The sequence below is a fragment of the Sebastes fasciatus genome, chromosome 3 (assembly GCF_043250625.1).
Source record: "Sebastes fasciatus isolate fSebFas1 chromosome 3, fSebFas1.pri, whole genome shotgun sequence".
NCBI lineage: Eukaryota > Metazoa > Chordata > Actinopteri > Perciformes > Sebastidae > Sebastes > Sebastes fasciatus.
Window position 1 is genome coordinate 4,522,989 of NC_133797.1, and position 22,958 is coordinate 4,545,946.

The window sequence follows — 22,958 nt, forward strand, 5'->3', positions numbered from 1 at the left end:
TTCTAATTATCTAGAAGTGCATCTGGAACATTTAGCCAAAGGGAAGTGCAGGGGATATGAGAAACCCTTCCTCTATTCATCAAGTGTTAACTACCTGAAACTCAACTTGAGCAAAATGACAGTTGGCACAGCTCCCTGAGAATAATGCCCCCGGATCCGAGTGAATTAATGGCTGATTCTCCCCCGACTCTCCTCGACAGAATTCTTCAAATCTCTACTTTTATCTTTCTCCCCTAATCTGGACGAGTTCAACCCCGACATACCCGAGTGGAGACAGGATGTGGGGAGAGTAATTAAGAAGGCTCTGCTCCAAGTGAGTGATTTTCATTTTCTCTGTCCTCCCCTCTTTCTTCCGCCCATCCTTCTGTCTGTCTTCAGCTCTTTTCCGTCTTTTTTATCCCTCGTTGTCTTTCTCACCCTGCTGTTTCTCATTATTTCCTATACCCCTATACCTTTGCTGCCCAATACTCAGTGGTGCGGCAAGAGAACGCCCTCAGGCCACCCTGTGATTCATCATCAGACAGGTGTGAAGACGCCTCTGCTTTCCTTCTCACCCAAAGATGGCTTCATGAGGGCTGATTCTTTAATTTTAATGTCTCCAATAAAATGATCTCGGAACTTAAAGCACGGGGGCTTGGTAGGAGATCCGTGAGTGACGATACCTGTCACCTAATGTGTGTGTGTGTGTGTGTGTGTGTGTGTGTGTGTTAGCGTACTTGAACGTAGGAGGGGTGCAAGTGCTCTCGGTGTGTGTGGGAAGCTCAGCCATCATTGTTAAGTGCTACTCATCTCCCCATTCACAGCTCATGAATAGCGGACTGCATTTGGTTGTGCTGCGCTCTTGGCCATCTTACCAACGGATTGAGCATTAGAGCTGCAGGTGGGCACTTTTGGAGGAATATTCAAATGGATGAAGGGGATCTCATGAATAACCTGGACAACCCCAGACTCAGGTTCCATGCTTTCGAGCCATTGATTTCCCTTTTCCTAGACTGCGATAGCATGCAAAGTACAGCCCTAAAAAAAAAAGTGCACGGTGGTGGTGCAGTGGTTAGAACTGTCGCCTCACAGCAAGATGTTCTCCCTGTGACAGCGAGGATTTTCTCCGGGTTCTCAGGTTTCCTCCCACAGTCCAAAGACATGCAGGTTAGGTTGATTGTTGACTCTGAATGTCCTGTAGATGTGAATGTGAGCGTGAATGGTTGTCTGTCTCTATGTGTCAGCCCTGTGATAGTCTGGAGACCTGTCCAGGGTGTACCCCACCTTCGCCCAACGTCAAACTTTAAAGGTCCCATATTGTAAAAAGTGCGATTTTTATGTCTTTTATACTATAAAGCAGGTTTAAGTGCTATATAAATACTGTTAAACTATCAAAAAGCGGAGAAATACATACAGCCAGTATTCAGAAATTTTGCGTTTGAAACAAGCCGTTAGGATTTCTGTCCATTTGTGATGTCACAAATATAAAATATTTAGATAATTACACAGTTTTAAACATAAACATTCTAAATGTGTCCCAGTTTATTTTCTATTGCAGTGTATATAAATAACATTATCTGACAGGAAGTAAACATGGACCCAAGCTGTTTCCTAGCAACGCAATTCCATTGCCACTCCGTTGAAATGCGCAAAAACGGAGCGTTTCTGACAGAAGGTGAATACATGTATATTCAGACAGACAGTATGAGGAAAATAATGTGTTGTTTGAACATTAAAGCATGTAAACATGTTCTAGTAGAAACACAAAATACAAGTATGAACATGAAAATGAGCACGATATGGGACCTTTAAAGCCAAAATGAACAAGAAGTCAAAAGTGCTCAGAATCACCAACATTTGAACATCTACAGTCTCATGACAAAATGAGCAAACTCCATACGCTGATGAAGACAGTTGATTGATTGAGCTAGTAAGTGAGTTGACCTCAAACTAAGATTGTCCATATAATGAGGCAATCATTAAGACCAGAAGTAACATATTTCTGCTACATACTTTAGACCGAATTGATGTTAACAACCCCTAAGGACACAGTGGTGTTTGTTTATGTTTGAACTCACTCGACTGAGCATGTAACTTCACTCTTCAATTAATCAGAGGGGTTATCGATGCATTCTGGAACTCTGTGTACTTCACTAATCACAGAGATGGGCATGAAAACTAACATGTTCTGAGTCACAGTTAAAGGTCCCATATTATAAAAAAAAGTGAGATTTTCATGTCTTTTATATTATAAAGCAGGCTTAAGTCCTATATAAATACTGTCAAAGTATCAAAATGTTCAATCCACAGGCTGAACACACAGCCCGTATTTAGAAACGCTGCATTTGAAACAAGCTATCAGGATTTCTGTCTATTTGTGATGTCACAAATATACAATATTTAGACCCTTTGCACAGATTTAAATGTAAACATTCTAAATGTGTCCCAGTTTATTCCTGGTAGCACAATTCTATTGCAATTCTGTCGCAATTCCGTCGAAATGCGCTAAAACAGAGTGTTTTAGACACAGGGTAAATACAAGCATATTCAGGCCGACAGTACGAGGAAAATAAAGGGTTTTTTGAACATTACAGCATGTAAACATGTTCTAGTAGAAACCCCAAATACAAGTATGATCCTGAAAATGAGCATAATATGGGACCTTTAAACTCTTTTAGTATGTGGATGAAATAATGTGTATGTGCCTTAAAATGTTTTTACTTTTGTATGGCAATATGTTACCATTTGTCTCAGGGCTGCATTGTTCACATTATTGTAGTAACAGTAACATGTTTCAAGTGGCTGAAGTTCGCTACTTACATTTTGTCATCTCAAAAAAGTGCATTTTTCGCCCAATTTTCTCTGCTTTATTTGATAAATAAATTTGATCAACACCTGTTTGTTTGCCAATTACGTTCCACTTCACAGCAGGTAAAACGAGGGTAGATTACTGCCTTTCATTGTGTCTGAAGGCTCCAGGTTCACTGTGTGGGAGTTTAGTGGTGCATACAGCAATTCATGCAGTACTATCAAATATTTGCAATTCAGGAAATTACCATGAAGCTCATTATAAATGATAAGGGCGTTAACCTTCTTGTACCGGAGTTAAAATCGACTATAAATCCTTGATTATTCCACGTTATATTTTGCTGTGTTATCTGGTAAAAGGTGAGTCTTGCAAAATGTTGGTAGTTACTGCATGAATTGCTGTATGCACCACTAAACTCCCACACAGTCAACCTGGAGGCTTTGAAAGGCAGATATCCATACTAATTTTTTTTACCCTGCTGTGAAGTGGAACATAACTGGCAAGCTAACAGGTCTTGATCAAATTCAGTTGTCGAATCAAGCAGAGAAAATTGTGTGGAAAACATCCTTTTTTAAGATGACAAAATTAAAGTACTGAGTGGCTGTACTCAGTGTACTGACTTTGAGTTCTACTGTATCAATTTAGAGATTTTGCAAAGTAAAAGTCTCTAGAAGTGTATGATCCAACATTTTCCCACGGTGTAGTGTTTAAAAGGCAAACAAAACTAGCATTGAATCGTAATATTGAATAGCAACACTTAATACATAACGAATCGGCACCCAGGTATCGTGATAGTATCAAATCAGGAGATAAGCATATCTTCCCTGCCCTAATAGGCCACTACTGATCCCTCATTTATTCCACTCTCTGTACATTTTATTCTATCTTAAAGGATAGGTTCACAACTTCTAAAGTCTGTCTTAAACAATAGGAAGATGCCCATATGGACAACAGCTTTTTCTTGGGAGTGTCAAACAAACACAGGACCTTGAGGAACACCATAGAAGAAGCCATGCTGTGATTTGGTATCAAAAACCTTTGACATTTGGAGATTTCTGCAATAATTGCATTTTTCGGCAATTGGTTGGCGAGCACTTCTGTTGTGTAAACTGCTCAGAAACCCCCGTATTGTCAATCTACCTGGGAAAACCATCCATCATCTGAATGCCTTAGGTCTGTATTTTGAGGTTGTAAAGTTTCATGAGGCTGTGATTATCCTAGAGGTCACCACAGGTCATTTTATACAGTGAGGTCAAGTTTAAAAAATGGTCTCAATACAATGAAATGGCTACTATGGGGACTAACATCATCACACATGAATACAATTGGGCTCATTGGATCCACAAGCATCTCAGCTTTATAGTGAGACCCAATTTATGCAATTCCAAAACTGTTTAGGGACCCCAGTATGCAGAAATATTCAAATACACCATTTTAGTATAGGCGAAAATAAAACATGTATACTGAATTCAAAAAATTGCATGGTTTCTGCCCCAAACTGCCTGTGATCATCATAATGTGGGCATGTCTATAAGGGGGAGACTTGAGGGTACCAATATAACCCATTTTCAGTCACATATCTTGAGGTCAGAGGTCAAAATACCCTTTTGAAAATCACCATGCCAGTTTTTCCTTGCCAGAATTTAGCCCAACTGTGGAGCGTTATTTAGCCTCCTTCCCAACAAGCTAGCATGGTTGGTGTCAATGGGATTCTTGAGTTTTCTAGTTTCATATGATATCTGTATCTCCACTCTAACTCTAAAACTGCCTGCGGATCTCAGAGGGTTAAAGGAAAAAAAATGTGATGCAGGTGAAATGATTTTCTTTCCCATTCCTCTACAGGTCATTTTTGCCCCGGGGCCCCACAGCAGGTTGATCTGGCCCTGGCTTGAAAAAAAATATGAGTAAATACTTCCTGTATTAGCACACAATACACTGCAGTAACAGATTGAAACAGTGCATATTGTGAGTCATGTCAAGTTCCTCCTCTGAAAAAAAGAAAAAAGCTGGTTGGTTCAGCTACCTTTCTCCTCTATTGCATCATAGTTGCCACCTACACTCGACTGCTTGACTGCTCACGGCACAGACTTTTGTCTTTTCCCGTTCCTGTCGGCATAGCTTATTTAACTAGGAGAAACTGTAATATACAATAATCAAAAATTTGAATTTGCGATTTGATTCAAAATGATAGAAAACAAGAATCTTTATTCTGACCTAAATAATTTCTTTTTTTTCCCCCTCTTGCCAAGCTTGTCCATTAGTCGATAAGGACAACTGCTGTTTTATAGGAGAACCCCAATATCCTTAAATGGGTTCATTCAGCTTGTCTAAGGGCAACCTGGTCTCTTAAACATTACGTTCTAGGGATGCACCGACCGAGTACAAGTACAAGTACTTACATTTGGGAACTCGCCGATACCGAGTACCGATACGAGTACTTCTCTGTGCCAAAAGACCCTCGTTAACAGCCAACTGGAGGGTGTGAGCGACACACAGCAGGCTGGGGAGTCCCGCATACGAGGCGGTGCACCGCGACCGGCGCACCGCGACCGGCTCTACTGTAGGTCGCCTTGGAAAGGCTGGGGGGCGAAGGTTCTTCCCGGGGCCGTTGCCAAAGCCACACCGGGGTGGAGCTCGGCCCACGTAAAAGGCGCCAGCGGTGATCTCTGCAACCCACTCGACCCGTCTTGAAACACGGACCAAGGAGTCTAACGCACGTGCGAGTCAGAGGGTGCAAGCAAAACATTGTGGCGCAATGAAAGTGAGGGCCGCGCAACACTGGCCCATCTCGCCCACACCGTCGGGGAGGTGGAGCGTGAGCGCATGTGATAGGACCCAAAAGATGGTGACAAGAGGTTAACGTCACGCTGCCGTAAAGTGGTATCGGTGCCTCTGTATCGGAGCCGTTTTGCGAGTAAGAGTACATGAGCACAGTGTCGGACCCGATACCCGGTATCGGTGCATCCCTATTACATTCCCATACAACAAAACTGCATTGTTAATTATGTTTCGAGGGGAACTTATTTTCTCCCGGATTACGTTTGTGTTTGACATTTCACAAATACCTTTCTAATCATAGTCCGCGGAAGTCCACGTAGGGTGGGATCGGTGTGGATGGATGGGTCAAACATACACAGGACTTTCACCAAGGAGACCGCTGTTTGTGTCCCATGTGAAACTAAGTCAACATTGACTTATTTTAATGTATGTTTTGTTGCCTAAACATAACAAAGTAATTTTGTTGCATTTTGTTTTGTTTCAATTTAGAACATTAACCACATGTTTAAAACTGCGATGTAATCCAGGAGAGTTGTATGGGAATTGCAAAGGATGCACATGCGGAGTGTCAGTGCCATGCTACACATTAGATTGATCTACCACTGATCGTAGATCTAGGATTACAATGCATAACCATCTTCAAGAGACTCCCTTGAAGAGAAGTATTAAATGGAACCAGGGTTGAAAATTCCAATATGTGCCTTTTTTTTATTATATTACACTTGTGGATAGTGGCAGATGTGTCACTTTTGTTTGTTTTCATCTTTTCACATTAGAGTTTGATATCAGCCACTACCCATGTGAAATTGCTGTAGATCTGTTTATGAAGCTGGCACTGACACAAAGTTCAATTCCAGACAAACATATAGCCCAAGTGGTCCCAGGAAGGGTTATTTTTCCTCTATTTTGTTATGGTTGAGAACTCTTGCTTGAGACAGAGGCCAGTCCACAACTGATGGCTTTCCAACATAGTAAACAACTCCCCAACAATAAAATAGGAGATGAGAGAGGGAACAACTTACAATTAAAGTCAAGGTCCATTTAACTGAAGCCCCATTGCTGAATCTGTCACATCATGACTTTGCACTCTTCGACGAGGCTCATTTTTGTGCCACAGCCTTTACTGGTCCTGAATGCACATCCAGTAATGGAGGCTATTTCATTCTACTGTGTCTATCTTCAGCCACCTCCCTCTCACATTCCCTAAATGTCCCCAACTCGAACTCATCCAGCTTACAATGTTCACACTCCCCCATAGCTTTCCTCGAAGGTTAATGCAAGCTATCAAGCTATCATCTCCTTATTGCCTGCCTGAAGGCACCGAAATACTTCCTCATCCAACTGATGCATGGTATATCATACACAGTAATGTGATATTTTCATCTTTTCACTCTGTTAAACAATGTTGATAATTAACTTACTCTCAAATGATTAGAATGTATATTGGGTTTTAAGAGATTCCCCTCACACTAATTGAAACACGATCTGGATTTCAAATAATATTAGAATTTTATAAAAAATACTTATATAATTCTTTCTTTATTAGGGCGTATTCACACCTGCCTTGTTTAGTTCGGTTGAATTGAACCCTGGAGCGTTTACCATGGAGCGTTTACCCTTGAGCGTTTACCCTGGAGCGTTTACCCTCTCGGTGCAGTTCATTTGGGCAGGTGTGAACACAGCAATCACACTCGGGTGCAGCACCAAAACAAGCGAACCGAGACCTCCTTGAAGGGGCGGTCTCTGTTTGCTTCCACACGAACTGCGTGAGAACATGATCCGACCTCAATCCGGCCCAAATGGAAAAAGCTTTGCGCCTTTTTGGATTAAACCTGCTCCGGCAGCAAGCTGCGCTGTGCATGTCAACACCAGACACCAGACAACATTACTACAAAAGAGCCAACCCTTGCCCTCGCTCTTCACATCAGTACTAAACAGGTGTAACGTCAGGTTGTGTTGAAGACCATCGGCATATCTGATGGATCTTCAGAAATATTTTCGGCACAGTTTAGGAGGGTTAATGCACGCCTCCTCCTCCGTCCATCTTGATATGCGCCTTCGGCGACTCCAGTGCATCAATACATTGTTTACCGGTCGCAGCCGCGCCTCATTCTCAAACTGTATCGTTTGCCTTGAGTGAAAAATTGCTACGAGGTAATAATAACATGACCAGGGCCAAGATCAAGTCGCGTAGTTGTCCCTCCATTGTTGCGTTCTGGAAGTCTGCTCTTCTTTGTTTACTTCCGGGAGTTTTCCAGCATGGAAATTCTGACCAATTAGAGAGCAGTTTCTTTGCGCACAAAAATTTTGGTCCGCTTGTTAATGCTGCCGTGTGAACACAAACCAAACTCGAGGCAATATGCAACATTGTAACAATTTGGTCCCTGATTCAGACCAGAGCAAACAAACTGCAGGTGTGAAAACGCCCTTATTCTCATTCCTTCGATCACTATCCAAAGCTCATGACCATAGGTGAGGGTCGGAACGTAGATGAACCGGTAAATGGGGAGCTTAGACAACTTCTCCACAACAACGGTCCGGTACAATGCCTGCATATCTGCTGACGCCGCACCGCCACTGCCTGGTTAGCACTAGTGTTGGTTTAAGTGATTAGAGATCAGAGGTAGTATTATACTGTATAGCGTATGCGATGATAATAACACATCAGCTTACACTTTATAAAACATCTTAATAGCAGTGCTCGCAGCATGGTCCATCATTTACACAACATCTTATAATTATTTGATGCATTCTCGTGGAATTTGGTAAAGGCAGTCATGGTCTACAGAGGATGAATCTTAAAGGCTTTGGTGATCCCCTGACTTTTCCTTTTTGGAGGTTGTTTTAGGTTTTTGAGTGAAATATCTTTTGCACAACCTTTGGATGTATCGCCATGACATGATATTCAAGGCCTCAAATCCAATTGACTGGCTCTCCTCTCTGACATACTGTAGCACTAACATTCAGCCTTAGTTGATTGGCACAAATCAAATGTAATACATACATTCATGGTTCCCATGAATCCTGAATTTGGTGATTTCATGCTAGCGTTGTGACTGTGGGATGGTCAAGTCAGTTGGTCCGATGGACAGTTAGTCCACCAATGAAATATGTCATCAACTATAGGTTGGATTGCCGTGACATTTTGTACAAGCACTTGTGGTCTCCAGACATTGAATCCTAATGATTTTGGAGATTTCCTGACTTTTCCTGTAGCACCACCAGCAGCAAACGTCTCAGGTGGATGGATTTCAATGAAATTTGGTTAAGCATTTCCCAAACGTTGGATTGTATCAGCATTGATGAGCCCTTAGCCTATCATCTAGTATCATCACCAGGTCAAAATTTAATTAATCCGACACTTTATGACCAAATATCTGCAAAGTAATGTCCATCAGCCTCAGCTGTACTTTTTGTCAGCATGCTAACATGCAAAACTTAGACCATGGTAAACATTATACCTGCTAAACCTCAACATGTTAAAGGGGAACTATGCCCGTTTTCAAAATTCATACATGTTATTCCTATGGTCTGACCGTCCAAAAAATATAAGTAAAATTGAACAACTCTCCCTCAAATCCAAAAATTAGAGTGCTAAAACTCAAATTGGTGATGTCATAGGGTATAAAGTCTGGAATTGCTCCATAGACAATGAGAGTAGCTCATGTTCACAAATATTGATTGAACTTTGCTAGGCCATGAGCTAACATATTAGAATGCTCAATTTTATGTGGTGTTTAACACTGTTATTATGAGCATGTTAGCATGCTGGCGCTATCATTTAGCTCAAAGCACCACTATAAAGCCTCAGAGAGATGCTCACGGAGCTGCTAGCATGGCTGTAGAGGTTTTGACGATAAGTTGAGCATGAACACTTGATTATCTTATTACAGATGAAGTGTTGCCTAAATATCACATAGAATTGCACCTGGTACATCTTAAGGGGGTTATCCATATTACATTTAAACCAGAACATATAAAAGCAAAACTGAGTTGCACATGTAAAATACTGTATCTGTGGAGGCATACTACCTTTCATTTTGCATGCATTCATTTCTGTGCCGAGTCCCTCTCGAGCTTATCTTCTTCAAATAATATTCCCCTCAAATGTACTTGCAAAATATTGCATTGTGGAATCTTTGCATCAAACCAAACTGAGGCACGCTTCCCCTGCAGCAGGTAACCTCGTCCTCGCTGAGTGTCTCACCTCTTTTTCTTGCTTTGCCAACCCAATCTGACTTTTTGTATCCAGGGGTGGATTTGCAGAGCCTCAAAAGAGAGCACTCCAAAAGCAGCCAGCCAGCCTTTTAAACTAATGACTGATTTCAATGAGAACAAACATGGTCAAAGGGTATTGATTTTTTTCAGGGGTTATTGCCTCTTCTGTCATCCTATTCACTTTATGTCCCCCTCTGCCGCCCCTTCTCTCATTGCAAGTCATGCCCACGGCTATCATTTGTCCACTACTTTGGTACTCAAATAGTGACTTCTGTGCTCGATAATTGATGTGCTTTGGCTATACCCACTCTATTGTCCACACAGGCCACTGAGAAAACATAAAAAAAACATCACAGGCTCTAAAATGAAGAGTGATCACCACCCAGGCCCTGACTCCCTCGCTCGTATAAACTGGTTAAGAGCTGAGGGGCTTAAAAAATGCTTTTCTGGAAACAAAAACAGAAACATTTGTTTGGCTTCACCTTTTTTTATCAAAAGAAAAATACGCTTTTAGCACCCTTAGAAATTGAGATTAAGCCAAAAATCTTTCACTTAATGGTTCTCCTTTGATTGTTTCAAATAGACTAGTCACATGCCTGAAGGCACGTCCTGTGAGAACCACGTATCTACAAAATGTCTTATTTTCAGTTTTGTGACAGTTTATTTTCAAGGTCATCCAAAGGGTTGTAAATGGTTTATTTTTCTTATGAAATAGGATCATTTTCTCAACGCACAAGGGAACACTTAAAATCACGAAATTTGGAAATGCATAGTTTTGATTGGACGGCAACACATAGTTGGTCTTACACTGTCAAATTTGTCGCTAATGCTTTTTGGCGCAGCCAAGGCCATTATTGTTTTAATTGATGAATGCTGAATAAAATGGGAAACTGATGCAATTACAGCATGGATGTATAAAGAGAACTGGATACAGCGTCAGAGGCGGGGTCCCGCTCATTCCAATGAGAGTTGCTCAGTAGCGCACAAAGCCAAAATGGCTCGACTGCCGAGTGATAAAGTACCCAGATAATGAGAGAAAGTACTCGGATCATCTGGCGATCTTCCGCATCCATTGGGCCCATAGAGCAGACGCAGTAGTGTTTTCTTAAAATCCACATCCCAGCCCTCGCCCCAGCCTCGATCTGGGTCTCATTCATGAGCAAAGGGAGGAAATAACTCTGGATTCAGCTGTTAGTGAATTTTACAACTTTTAGGACCTACTGTTATGATTTAAATAAGGGCTATTCAAATTTTCATACTGGGAAGTTGATTTAAAAATTCTCTTTCCCAATGTAAATCTATCGGGAAAAGTATTTTTGGGCCCAAAAGAATCACATGACAGACACAAAAGTTGTAGTATCGCCGTTTGGCCACTACGAAAATTTGCTAAAAAGCTCGGCGCACTTCCTGAAGGCTTGAATTACAGGTATCCTGTCATATACCGAAAAGTTGCAACAAGTCAGGAGATCACCGAAGTCATTAGGGTTCATCCTCTTTGGACCATGAATGTCTGTACCAAAGTTTATAATAATCCATCCAATCCAACAGTGCGACTACTGGAACCATCATGGCTAAAAACTTGATCTCTTGCCATGGCTAGAGATTGCTCTTCATGTTCTGCAAATTATATCTGTATGCAGATATTCTGTGTGACATTTATGTAACACAGTAAAACGCAAGGGGCTTTTTTGATATTACAGAATATCCAGTTGAGAAACATTGGCACTGAACATTTTTGACAACTGTACAATGTGAACTCTGAAGTTTTGGAGAAAAACCCACCGTACTGTTCTCTGTTCTTTCCCAAGAAATTATATTTGAAAAAGTAGGACGCTTTCATTTGCGAACTAGACGTAAAGGTCATTATACATTCAACACTCTGTCTCTTTGCATCTCTCACTCTGTTGTTATCTGTGTGTTTCATCCTTTCTTTCCATATCTCTCTCTCTCTCTCTTCATCTCTCTCCATTGCTATACCTCTTTCCTTCTCTCTCTCATATAGCAGAACAGAGCAGCGCTCGTCGTGAGGGAAAATGGCAGTTAGTAGTTACTCTACTGCTAGCTGCTGCTAGCTGCCAGTGTTGGTGATGGTTGGTTCAAACGCTAATGCACTGGTGAATGCTGAATCTCTCCAAGATGCTAAAATGTAATTAGAAAGACCAGTTGGACATACAGTAGTTCATCATGTTTATTTTTATAGATTATATCATAATTATGTTACTGTATTTACCTGGTATAGCTGTATGAATATGGTGATCCAGGTGGTGTTCCTCCAGAATGTGTCTACTGCTGAAAAATATTGACATGTAAACTTGTGGTTGATACCATTGAACAAGTGCATTTTTGCACTGACTGATTAAAAAAAACTAAAAAATGAAATATCACCCAACCTTTCAAGCAACTCAAACAGCAAAACAATTGCTGCTGTAGTCTAAATGTTATGTCAGTTACCTCTAACTATGATTTCAGCTTTTAAACATTAAAAACATTTAATAAGCCAAAGCGGCAATATTTCAAATCCTATTTTGGGATTTTTGTTTTTGTTTTGGGTTTTACTGTGTATGTTTTAAGCCTTTACACTAGAGTATTAAAGTTATATAAGTTCAACAACAACAAAAACAAACATATTCATAGTAACCTTTCAGCATATTGTAATTCAAGTGTTCTGAGAGAAAACTAGACTTCTGCACCTCCTCATGGCTCTGTTTTCAGGTTTTAAAAAATCTAGCCCGTGACGGGAGACTTTGACCAATCACAGGTCATTTCAGAGAGAGCGTTCCTATTGGCTGTGTTCCGGTCATGTGACCGGTACTTGGCGTTCCTTCAAGAGATTTCCAACATGGCTGCTGGGTCACAAAATTTCTCATTTTACAGCTAAACAGTACACTACAAGATGATTCTGAAAACATTTGAGGCGAGTAATAGGCATTAACGTAACAGAATATTGATTCATATTCGATCAGCGCTGCCTAGTTTGACCGTTTGGTCGGAGTTCGCAAGTGATTGACAGCCGGTTCTCATAGACAGCAGATGGACAGCAGACCTCAGATCAGCTCTTACTGCTTGTTTTCCTCCGGTTTGTGAAATCTTGCAGATGCTGTTAGGAGCACCGAAGGACACAGAGACACATGATATTTTTCAGGTTACCTGTCTCATGTACTACTGTCAGGATAAAGCGACCGTTTTTATAAAAATAACTTTTTTTAATCATATTTGTTCCAATCTCGCCTACTTCAGCTTTAAAGAAAATACTGAAAAAAATTAAATTACATAGCGACACAGGCATTGCAATTATATAAGACATCAACAACTTCATGAAGAGGGTGATAATATACTTGAAGATCTGAAGCATTGCTTTTCAAGCTTAAGTGCTGAGTGTATACAACCACTTAGGCAATTATAACTTGACTGAGACTTTGAGTACATCATTAAGAACTCCCTTAAGATTAAAAAGTAACTTTTCCTGGAACATTATGTTTAATCCTGAAATCATCAGGTATAAATATACAACTTACATGTTTTATGTTAAGCAACAAACATTTACTTGTAATGCAATGTGCTATATGAATAAAAATGTCTAGCCTGGCATTACTACAATGCATATATTCATCTTTGTCTGTTTGGTAACAGACATCATTCAGAAACTAGCCTTAGTGATTCTGTGGCTACTACTTCGTTAGGTTTAGGCAACTAAACTACTCGGTTTGGCTTAAAAATGGCTACGACATTGAAAAAACAAAACAACAAAAACGCAACAAAACTACTTAGTTAGGTTGAGTAAAAAATCAAGTCAATCAATTAAAATATTCAATTGTGATTCATCACATGATTATAATTAATCGCGATTAATAGCAGATTAATCGTACAGTTTTTATTTGTTTTTTGCCATCACCATTCATATCTATACAACCATGTGTTTATAATTAAGAGCACAAAGTTCTTCATGGATTTAGCTTTTAATTTTGTTCTGGAAGTGCTGATTGATGTATTTAAAGCTGCAGTAGGTAGAAATGGAGCAAATATGATTAAAACAAAATATTTTTATAAAACTATAATCCTGACAGTAGTGCATGAGACAGGTAATCTGAAAAAAAATCATGTTCCTCTGTGTCCTTCGGTGCTCCTAACGACATCTGCAAGATTTCAAGGACCGGAGAAAAACAAGCAGTCAGAGCTGATCTGAGGTCTGCCGTCCAGCTGCTGTCTATGAGAGCCGGCTGTCAATCACTTGCGAACTCCGATTAAACGGTCAAACTAGGCAGCGCTGATCAAATATGAATCAATATTCTGTTACTGTAATGCTTATTTCTCTCTTCTGAATCATCTACTGTTTAGTTGTAAAATGAGAACGTTTGTGACCCGGCAGCCATGTTGAGATCAGTTGAGAAAATACCAAGCAATGTTTTTGCCCAATGATGCCAAAAATATACTGCCTACTGCCACTTTAACTTTAAAACGTACCAGGGGAGCCTCACACAGTCTCACAAAACCCCGTGGGAAACACTGTAGTCTTTTTTCTGCAGCAAGGAGTGACTACAGCAACCACACACAAAACGAATCCAAGCCTGAGAGCTAGTTCAACTCAAATCCGCCGCTACTCTCGCACAGCATATACTCTTCTCACTGCAACATATATCCAACACACCCTTTTGATTATAGTCTATGTTCTAGGTTCCACGTTCTAGCAGGGAATTTATTATCATCATCACTCCCCCACTACCTGCTGTGTTGAGCTCTGTGCTACCTTGTGCAGGCAGTACAAACGCAGTACATATATTACGTTCACAAAATATTCCACTCTACGTGAGTTGGCTGACTGAACTGATGTAATCGTATGATTTCATGGGCACGAAACAAAGTCACATGTTTTTAATTGATGAATCTATTTGTAATAATCACTGTCACAGTGTATTTTCCTGCCTTGTCACAGGTGTCTGACTTCCCGGAGGAGCAGCTCTTGGTAGCCGTGTTCCCAGGAGTTCCAACAGCTGCCGAGCTCTTTCTGTTACCTCACAAGAACCAATCAGAGGGCAAGAAAAAGAGTGAGGAGGAGCTAGAGCAGGTATGGGTAACTATGATGATTGAATTTTACATCATAAATTGTTGAAAAAATAGATCATATGCATATATTGTATAGATCAGGGGTCGGCAACCTTTACTATCAAGAGAACCATTTTAGGCAAAAAAAACCCCCAAAAAATCTGTCTGGAGCCGCAAAACATTTGAGCATTGTGATGAAGGTAACACAGTTTATAGTCTATGTCTAAGTATATAGTATATAAGTCTAATGTAGTGACGGCAAAAGTGCAAATGTTCTACGGAGTATTAGGGTCACATTGAGGGGGAAAAAAGAGCTGCATGTGGCTCCAGAGCCGCAGGTTGCAGACCCCTGGTATCGATCTTTATACATAAAAAATGGTAACTGCAGCTGTTCGTTGACTGTAAAACACCATGTTTGTGTTTGTTTGACAGGTATCGGATATCATCGTAAGCGCGCTGAATCAAAATTTGGTGGAGTTTGAGCTCAAGCCTGGTGTAAGGGTGATTGTGTACAACACACAGTTAACACTGGGTAAGAAACATTTTTGCTTTCACTGCTTTCAATGCTGCCATTAAGTTATCAACTAGAATCTTAAATTGCACTGGTAATGTGATTATGCCCTATCATTTTCTATTCTTCATTTTTGAAGTGAGAAGAAAATAGAACTGTAATAACCATGTTTTGACAACAAGAGTTCTTCTTTGGTCCACCAATTAAAATTCCTGTCAGTCTGCCTCCTTTCCAGGCAAAAGAACACAGGGGAGTATGGGTAAGGACGGGGGAGGGGGGGGGGGCTGGTTTTAAGTGGAGCTCCTTGAGACGATCTTTTATGCCTGCCATCAAAAAGCTGAACATCTGTTCTATTTCTTGTATCGCCATCCAACCACAAAATGAGTGTTACACTGAGTATAATTATGTTGATTATTTAGTCCTTGAGAAAGAACACTGTACAATTTAAGGGCAGAAACAAAATTCTGAATAGCTTGAGGAGTCGGTTCTTAACTGCTGGAAAATGGAAAGGCTTGTCGACATTTGGGACCATCAAAAAGCGCTGCTGCCAGGAATCTAATTGCTGTTATAAGTATCAAATCAATGCTGGATTCATGGAGGCACATTGATTGTAAATAGTGCTGGCTGGTCTGGAGAACTCTACTTTTTTTATTGGTATTGGTAGTCCTCAACAACTCCTGTGTCCCGCTGCTGGACGGATACACTTACATTGTATTCATTGCTTGGCTGGTTTCATTAGGCACACAGTCTCTGGAGGCACACAGCCATGAGTTGTCTGTAGCTCAAAGTACTAGGTATTAACAGCCTGGCATGTGCTGCTCTGCGACGTTCTGTGGTGTGCTGCACTCTAATGACATTGGAGGTGTACCCAGCTGGATCCCTCTTTATATTTCACCTCCTAAGAAAAGGTCTAAAAAGCCTTCAAGCTGCTTGAGAAAGGTCAGCAGCGTACGCACCGCCGTCTCTGAGCCGAAGGGGCTCGGGAGTTACACGGAAACATCGGGAAAATGCGATATGATTTCCCCGCAATGACGGCCATTAAAGCACTCTTCAAAATAATGAGAGGGAATTTAAGGGTGGACGCGTTATGAGCAAAACCATGTACTGTGGTATTATTAATCATAGTAAGTGCTTTGTTTGGTTGGCTTCTTGTTTGAGGTAAATGTAAGTGCATTTAACCATTTCAAATCCAAGTGAAATGTAAGAATTACCTGCTGCTGTCACCTTCGTCGCCCGGCGATAGAAATCGCAATTTCACGCTACCACAACTTACGACGTTTGAGATATTAAAAAACAAGATCATCGTCTCATAATGCATTATCATTGTCGTGTATATCTGCAGTATTCATAATCAGCACTCAAATTAATTTACTGGTGAATAAAAAATGGGTTTTATATCATTTCAGAAGCAGAGCTTTTTAATGTGAATGTGCAGTCAGGAAAATGAGAAAGATTGCAATTTGAATGTCGACAGAAACCGATGACAAGAAATGTTTTGATCGCCACTCTTCTGCTAAACTGCCTAAGCGCTTACAGTATATATACGTGCATATACATATGCATATGCAGTGTAGCCAAGATTAAAGATACCCTGTGGAGTGTTTGACCACCAGCAGAGCAATGGAAGCAATGTTTTTACACCCCTGTTTTGTTTGTAATGTACATTCACAATACAAGTTCCTGCCACTTGTTTCACAACGCTCCGCTAATCAACAGTAGGTGGCAGTAACACGCAAAGAAGCAGAGCAATGTGCCCGCAAAGGTAGCAGAGAAGAAGACATGTAAACTAGCAAACAAGGATGTAAACAATGTAGGATTTTAAATATTTAAATATTAGTTAAATATTTAATGCATTCAAAAAGTTTTTTTGGCAAAAAAACGTCCTCAATCGTGGAAAAAGGTTTTTATGCTCGCTTGAAGTGGTTTTCGCCTTTGTCGAAAAATAATTTGATTAATGGATAAATGGATTATGGAAATGCCAAATAAGTTCTGACGTACAGTAGCAAACATCTAACTGACATGACTGATCAACTGTTTTTGCTGTCGGGGTCTGCCCGGATATTCCCGTAACCCGCGAAGGCTTGTGTCTGGATGGCATGAAACATGTCCAATACTAGCTGACATGAAAGAACAATTAAAGGTCCCATATTGTAAAAAGTGATATTTTCATTTATTTTATATTATAAACCAGGTTTAAGTGATATATAAATACTGTGAAAGTATCAAAACACTCAATCCATGGAGAAATACACACAGCCCGTATTCAGAAACTGTGCGTTTTAAACAAGCCGACAGGATTTCTGTCCATTTGTGATGTCACAAATCTATAATATTTAGACCATTTCACAGTTTTAAATGTAAACATACTAAATGTGTCCCAGTTTATTTCCTGTTGCAGTGTATGTGAATGGCATCGGGCTGACAGGATGTAAACATGGACCCAAGCTGTTTCCTAGCATAAATTAAGTTAAAATGTACATTTTTGCTGCTCTAGTCATTCATCCCCTTTCAAGCTGCAGTCCTGACAGGAGCTTCCCCTCGCGCACCTCGCAAACTTACTGAAATCTCAAGGGAACAAATGGCGTGAAGGTGTCTTGCTTGGTCAGGAATGAAAGAGGGGGAACTGAAGATGACACCCATATCAATTTTATGCACGGCCTGGAAGTATTTATTCAGCGACCGTCGAACAAAGGTCATCTGTACGGAACATCATTAGTGTACGGAATGTAGATGGTTAGATGGTCAAGCAACTTGTTTTGTTCCCGGTTCGCAACCTCTGCTTCTTCTTTTTCTGTGTTTACTGGGGGACTACAGCCTTGCATAAAGCATAGCCTATAGCACCAACCTCTGATGAAATTTTGAATAGTTCGCTTAACAATCGAATGGAAACACAGCTACTGAAAACAACAGGGTGACCTATAAATACCACCATCATGATGTAAACATCAGAGTGCTAAGCTACCAAAAAACAAACAGAAAAAGGTAGAACAGCTCTCTGCCTTGTAGCAATAGCAGAATCTTTCCTGACGTCTCTCCCGCTCCCACAGCACCCTTGGTGGACTCCAACCCCAGACACAGCAGCTCAGCTATGCTGATGCTGCTATCAGTGGTGTTCCTGGGCCTAGCAGTGTTCCTCATCTACAAATTCAAGAGGTACACGCACCTTTGTGATTACTTCCAACTGCTGCACATAGCATGATCATGTAGAACGCTAGTATATATATCTATTACCATATTATCCATTATTGATGATACCAGATGAGTACAGTCTGAACCAATCAATCAGTCGTGTTTGGAAATTTGATTTGACAAGTCCCCCGCGAGGTTGTAGACAAATTTCTTGCAGGATTCCAATGCATGAGGCACATGCACCAATCAGTGATAAAATGCAGAGAAAACGACCAATAAATGGTTTAATATGCGGTTGCTGTGCCTCGGCTGTTATTTGCTGAATAAATTATTCATACTCAAAATGATTCTCTTGAAGAGTCGGAGGGAAATGGAAAAGCTGTCATTAATTATGGATATGAATTTTTTCCCATTAGTCTAAAGAGCATGCATTTTTCAAGAAATCTCACAGTTGACAAAACAGAGCAATTAATAACCAAAATGAATAGTAATTGGAAATAAATTGGATAGTGACTAAATAAAGATGTATATTAGGTGTTATAAATGCAGATGGGAAAAGATACCAATGTTGCTGTAATGTGCCTAAAGATTAGTTACTGAGGTATGACTTTGAAAAGTTGGAATACCCATAGCACTATAGGAAACAGATAATGCCCATATATATAAACTGGGAAAAAAAGTTTGGAAACTTGTGTTTGGTTGATTATTTCTCTGTTGTTACAATGCTAATGGTCATTGTATTTTACATCGTTGTAAAGCCTGTTTATTTACCTTCACAATGATGTCCAACTTATAAGGATCGTGCATTTGTGGGATGAGCAACACAGATGATTATGTGGGTAGCGCCCAAGAGAAAATTACCAAATTGCTCAGCCAATGGTAAACAGTGTATTCTCATAAGGCTACCAGGAAGCCTACAATGACTGCCCTTCACCGTCAGGCCCGTTTGCGCTGGTGTCGACAACACAGACAATGGAACCTGAACATGTGGGGGAATGTCATGTTCAGGGATGAGTCCAGGTTCTGTCTGCCAAAGTTGGATGGCAGGGTCAAAATATGGAGACGACGCGGAGAACTCTATGCTGATTGTTGCACCGATGAAGTAACAGCTTTTGGTGGGGGCAGTGTCATGGTGTGGGAGGGCATCTCCCTCACTGGCAAAACAAGGCTTGTCATCATTGAAGGCCATCTCAATGCAGTGAGATATTGGGATGAGATTCTGCAGCCAGTGGCGATCCCACATCTCCACAATCTGGGACCTAACTTCATCCTCCAAGATGACAACGCTCGCCCCCACAGAGCCAGGGTTATCACAGACTACCTCCACAATGTGGGAGTAGAGAGAATGGAACGGCCTGCCAAGAGTCCAGACCTCAACCCAATTGAATACTTGTGGGATCAGCTTGGGCGTGCTGTACGTGTTAGAGTGACCAACACAACCACGCTGGCTGACCTGCAACGAATCCTGGTTGAGGAATGGAACGCCATCCCACAGCAACGTGTGACCAGGTTGGTGACCAGCATGAGGAGGAGGTGCCAGGCTGTTGTGGCTGCGTATGGATCTTCCACCGCTACTGAGGCTCCTGATGGTGTATTAAATTAATAAAGTGTAACATAGACAATATGTCTTGTTTGTTCCTTGTTACTGATAGAGAGTTCAATCATCCAATCCACCAAACAACTCAAAACAAGAGTCAATACCAACAGGAGCATACACTGTTTACCATTGGCAGAGCATTTTGGCAATTTTTTCTTGGGTGCTACCCACATAATCAGCTGTGCTGCTCATCCCAGACATGCATGATCCTTACAAGTTGGACATCATTGTGAAGGTAAATAAACAGGCTTTCCAACGATGTAAAATACAATGCCAATTAGCATTGTAACAACAGAGAAATAATCCACCAAACACAAGTTTCCAAACTTTTTTCCCCAGTTTTATATACATAATCGGAAACAGAACTACTGTCTTTGAGTTTAGTAGAGATATGTGGGTTTTTAAGAAAAGTTTGTCATCCCAAAGTAACTTCTGTGAGAGTTGTAAAAATAATTACTTATGACAACAACAAAATAAATGCTATCATTCTAAGAAAGAATGATTCCTTTTTTTTAATGAAAATTGTTGCTCGTTTGTCAATCTCTTCTTTTGTAAATCTTTAGAAAAATACCTTGGATCAACATATACGCCGAGGTGAACCAGGAGAAAGAGCAGGAGATGATTGGCTCGGTGGGCCAGGGTGACAGCACGCCTAAAATCACTCTGAGTGAGTTCCCCACATCCAAAGAAATCATGGAGAAGGAACTGGATGCCAGGGTCAAAAGTAAGTGAAGAGCTTTCATATTCAGGTGAAATCATGTGTGAAATCAAAATGTTTGTACTTGCTGACATTGCTGGTAATGTAAAGACCGTTCCTTGAAAGTGATTTTGGTCTCCTGATCTGAGACAGGATTTGTTTCTTTGACTTTGGAGATAGTTTAATTGTAGAGAGTAAAAGTTAGAATACACTCAGAACATTTTACCAAGGTACAGTACTTGCAGTACTGAAAACAATGAATAATTAATAATAAAACCAACTTGTTTAAGCACGCTGCCTTGGGATTCAATAGGCCAGCAGGAGCACAAAGGCAACGGCCTTAATCGCTTGACTATTTGATCACAATATGGTATTTAAAAATAATATTTCTATCCAGCACGAAAAAGAAAAAAAATTGCAAAAAGCAAATTGGCCGGATACTGCTTCTCTGACCTGAGAACACACAGTGTGTTTAGCAGCTGATGGGTTTACATTGTAGTTAATTGAAAGCCTGGTGCTTCTCATACAGACGCTAAAAGGTGTCTGTCGGTATCACACGCCAAGGCGACGTGGCAAAGCGCAGGTATTTGACGCTTTGGGAATGAGAGCGGGCTGTTCTGACATAGGGTTTAAAATTCAGAATACGTGTATAGACCTGAAACAGGTCTTACAGAGTAGTGGCCACCGTCAAGCACCGAGGTCATCAGTATTCTGCTTTATGTCCAGCTGAATATTTGTATTCATCTCAATACCCATTGTTATATTTTGCATACAACCTGTAATCATCCACAGAGTTGTAGTAGTCAGTTCTGAAAACATGTAGCAGCTTGACCTGATGGTGGTACAGGAGGTTGTGGCTCATACTGAATAGGAATAGAGTGCTATGCTAAGAAAATTAACAAAAATACTGTACAGTCTTGCTGATTTTTAACAGCAGCAACAGACAGTAAAAGTGATCTATTGACTGTATATTAACATCATATCAGCATCATTACTACAGTTTTATGTCTCTATATGTAAAAAAAATGTTACCGAGATGAAAAAAAGTAAAGACTTATTTTTAAATCAACACTTCCTGCTTTCATTTCAAAATAAAAGCCCTCAAGCATGTTTTTCTATGGACAGAATTCCTTCATTTGTTAACACAAGGCTTTTATTCTGAAATATGTGCCGGACATTGCTGTGGATCATGCAGGGACTTGGAGAGCTCCATCAATTAATAAAGTACAGGGTTTAGATCAACACTTCCTGCTCTCATTTCAAAATAAAAGCCCTCAAGTGTTTTTTTTCTGTGTACAGAATTCCTTCATTTGTTAACACAAGGCTTTTATTCTGAAATATGTGCCGGACAGTGTTGTAAAACATGCAGTGACTTGGAGAACTCCGTGAATGAATATAGTAAGGGGTTTTAATCGTGGATTATTACTATTATTTACAAATTACCACACGTGTCTTAACCTTTCTCTGTCTATAATAAATATAAGTGACATTTATAATGAAATTAAATGGCCCTTATGAAAGGCAAACTCTATATAGAGAGAAAGGGCTAACAGCAGCAGACACACAGCTGAAACGTGACGCAGCCACCGTATGCTCCTGACGTTCTCAGTGTGGACGAAGTATAATAGTGAGGGTTCAACTGGTCCACAATCTGGGAGCAGCAATGATATTTTTTTGTTATTCCCTACAACATTAAAGGTACCCTATGGCGTTTTTGACCATTGCTAGCACTTTGAAGCTTTTACATTTAGATGATTTGCTGCTTTTCTTTATCTTCTGTGATAGCCCACTGACTATCTTTGGGTTTGGACTGTTGGTCACACAGAACAAGCAATTTGAAGAGGTTGACTCAGGAATTAGGAGATTATGATGTGCATTTTTCTCTATTTTCTAAGATTTTATAGACCAAATAATTCATTGATTAATCAAGAAAATAATTTGATAATGAAAATAATAATTATTTGCAGCCCGAGAAGGCAGATGAATGATATTAAAGGGGTACTCCTGTGATTTAGTATTGCGCTTCCATATAGCCAGGGGGAGACATATTTAAAAGTAATGGTAATAATCAGTGCAGAAGAGAAAAGATGTCCTTATTTTTAGTCCCTATTGTCACTGAAAAACACATTTCCCATAATGCAACTCAACACATTCTTTCATTAGACCCTCCCAGGCTAGTAGAGGCCCACATCTTTCAAAT

General features: G+C 40.4%; 1 protein-coding gene across 1 annotated transcript in view; it reads left to right on the forward strand.

Moving 5' to 3' along the window:
• sorcs3a (sortilin related VPS10 domain containing receptor 3a) overlaps positions 1-22,958 on the forward strand; it is a 290,914-nt gene that overhangs the window by 264,093 nt on the left and 3,863 nt on the right. The window contains exons 22-26 of the mRNA XM_074631018.1: positions 201-313; positions 14,715-14,846; positions 15,257-15,356; positions 18,383-18,488; positions 20,625-20,785. Coding sequence (XP_074487119.1) covers positions 201-313; positions 14,715-14,846; positions 15,257-15,356; positions 18,383-18,488; positions 20,625-20,785 — 612 coding nt within the window. The remainder of the gene's footprint in view (positions 1-200; positions 314-14,714; positions 14,847-15,256; positions 15,357-18,382; positions 18,489-20,624; positions 20,786-22,958) is intronic.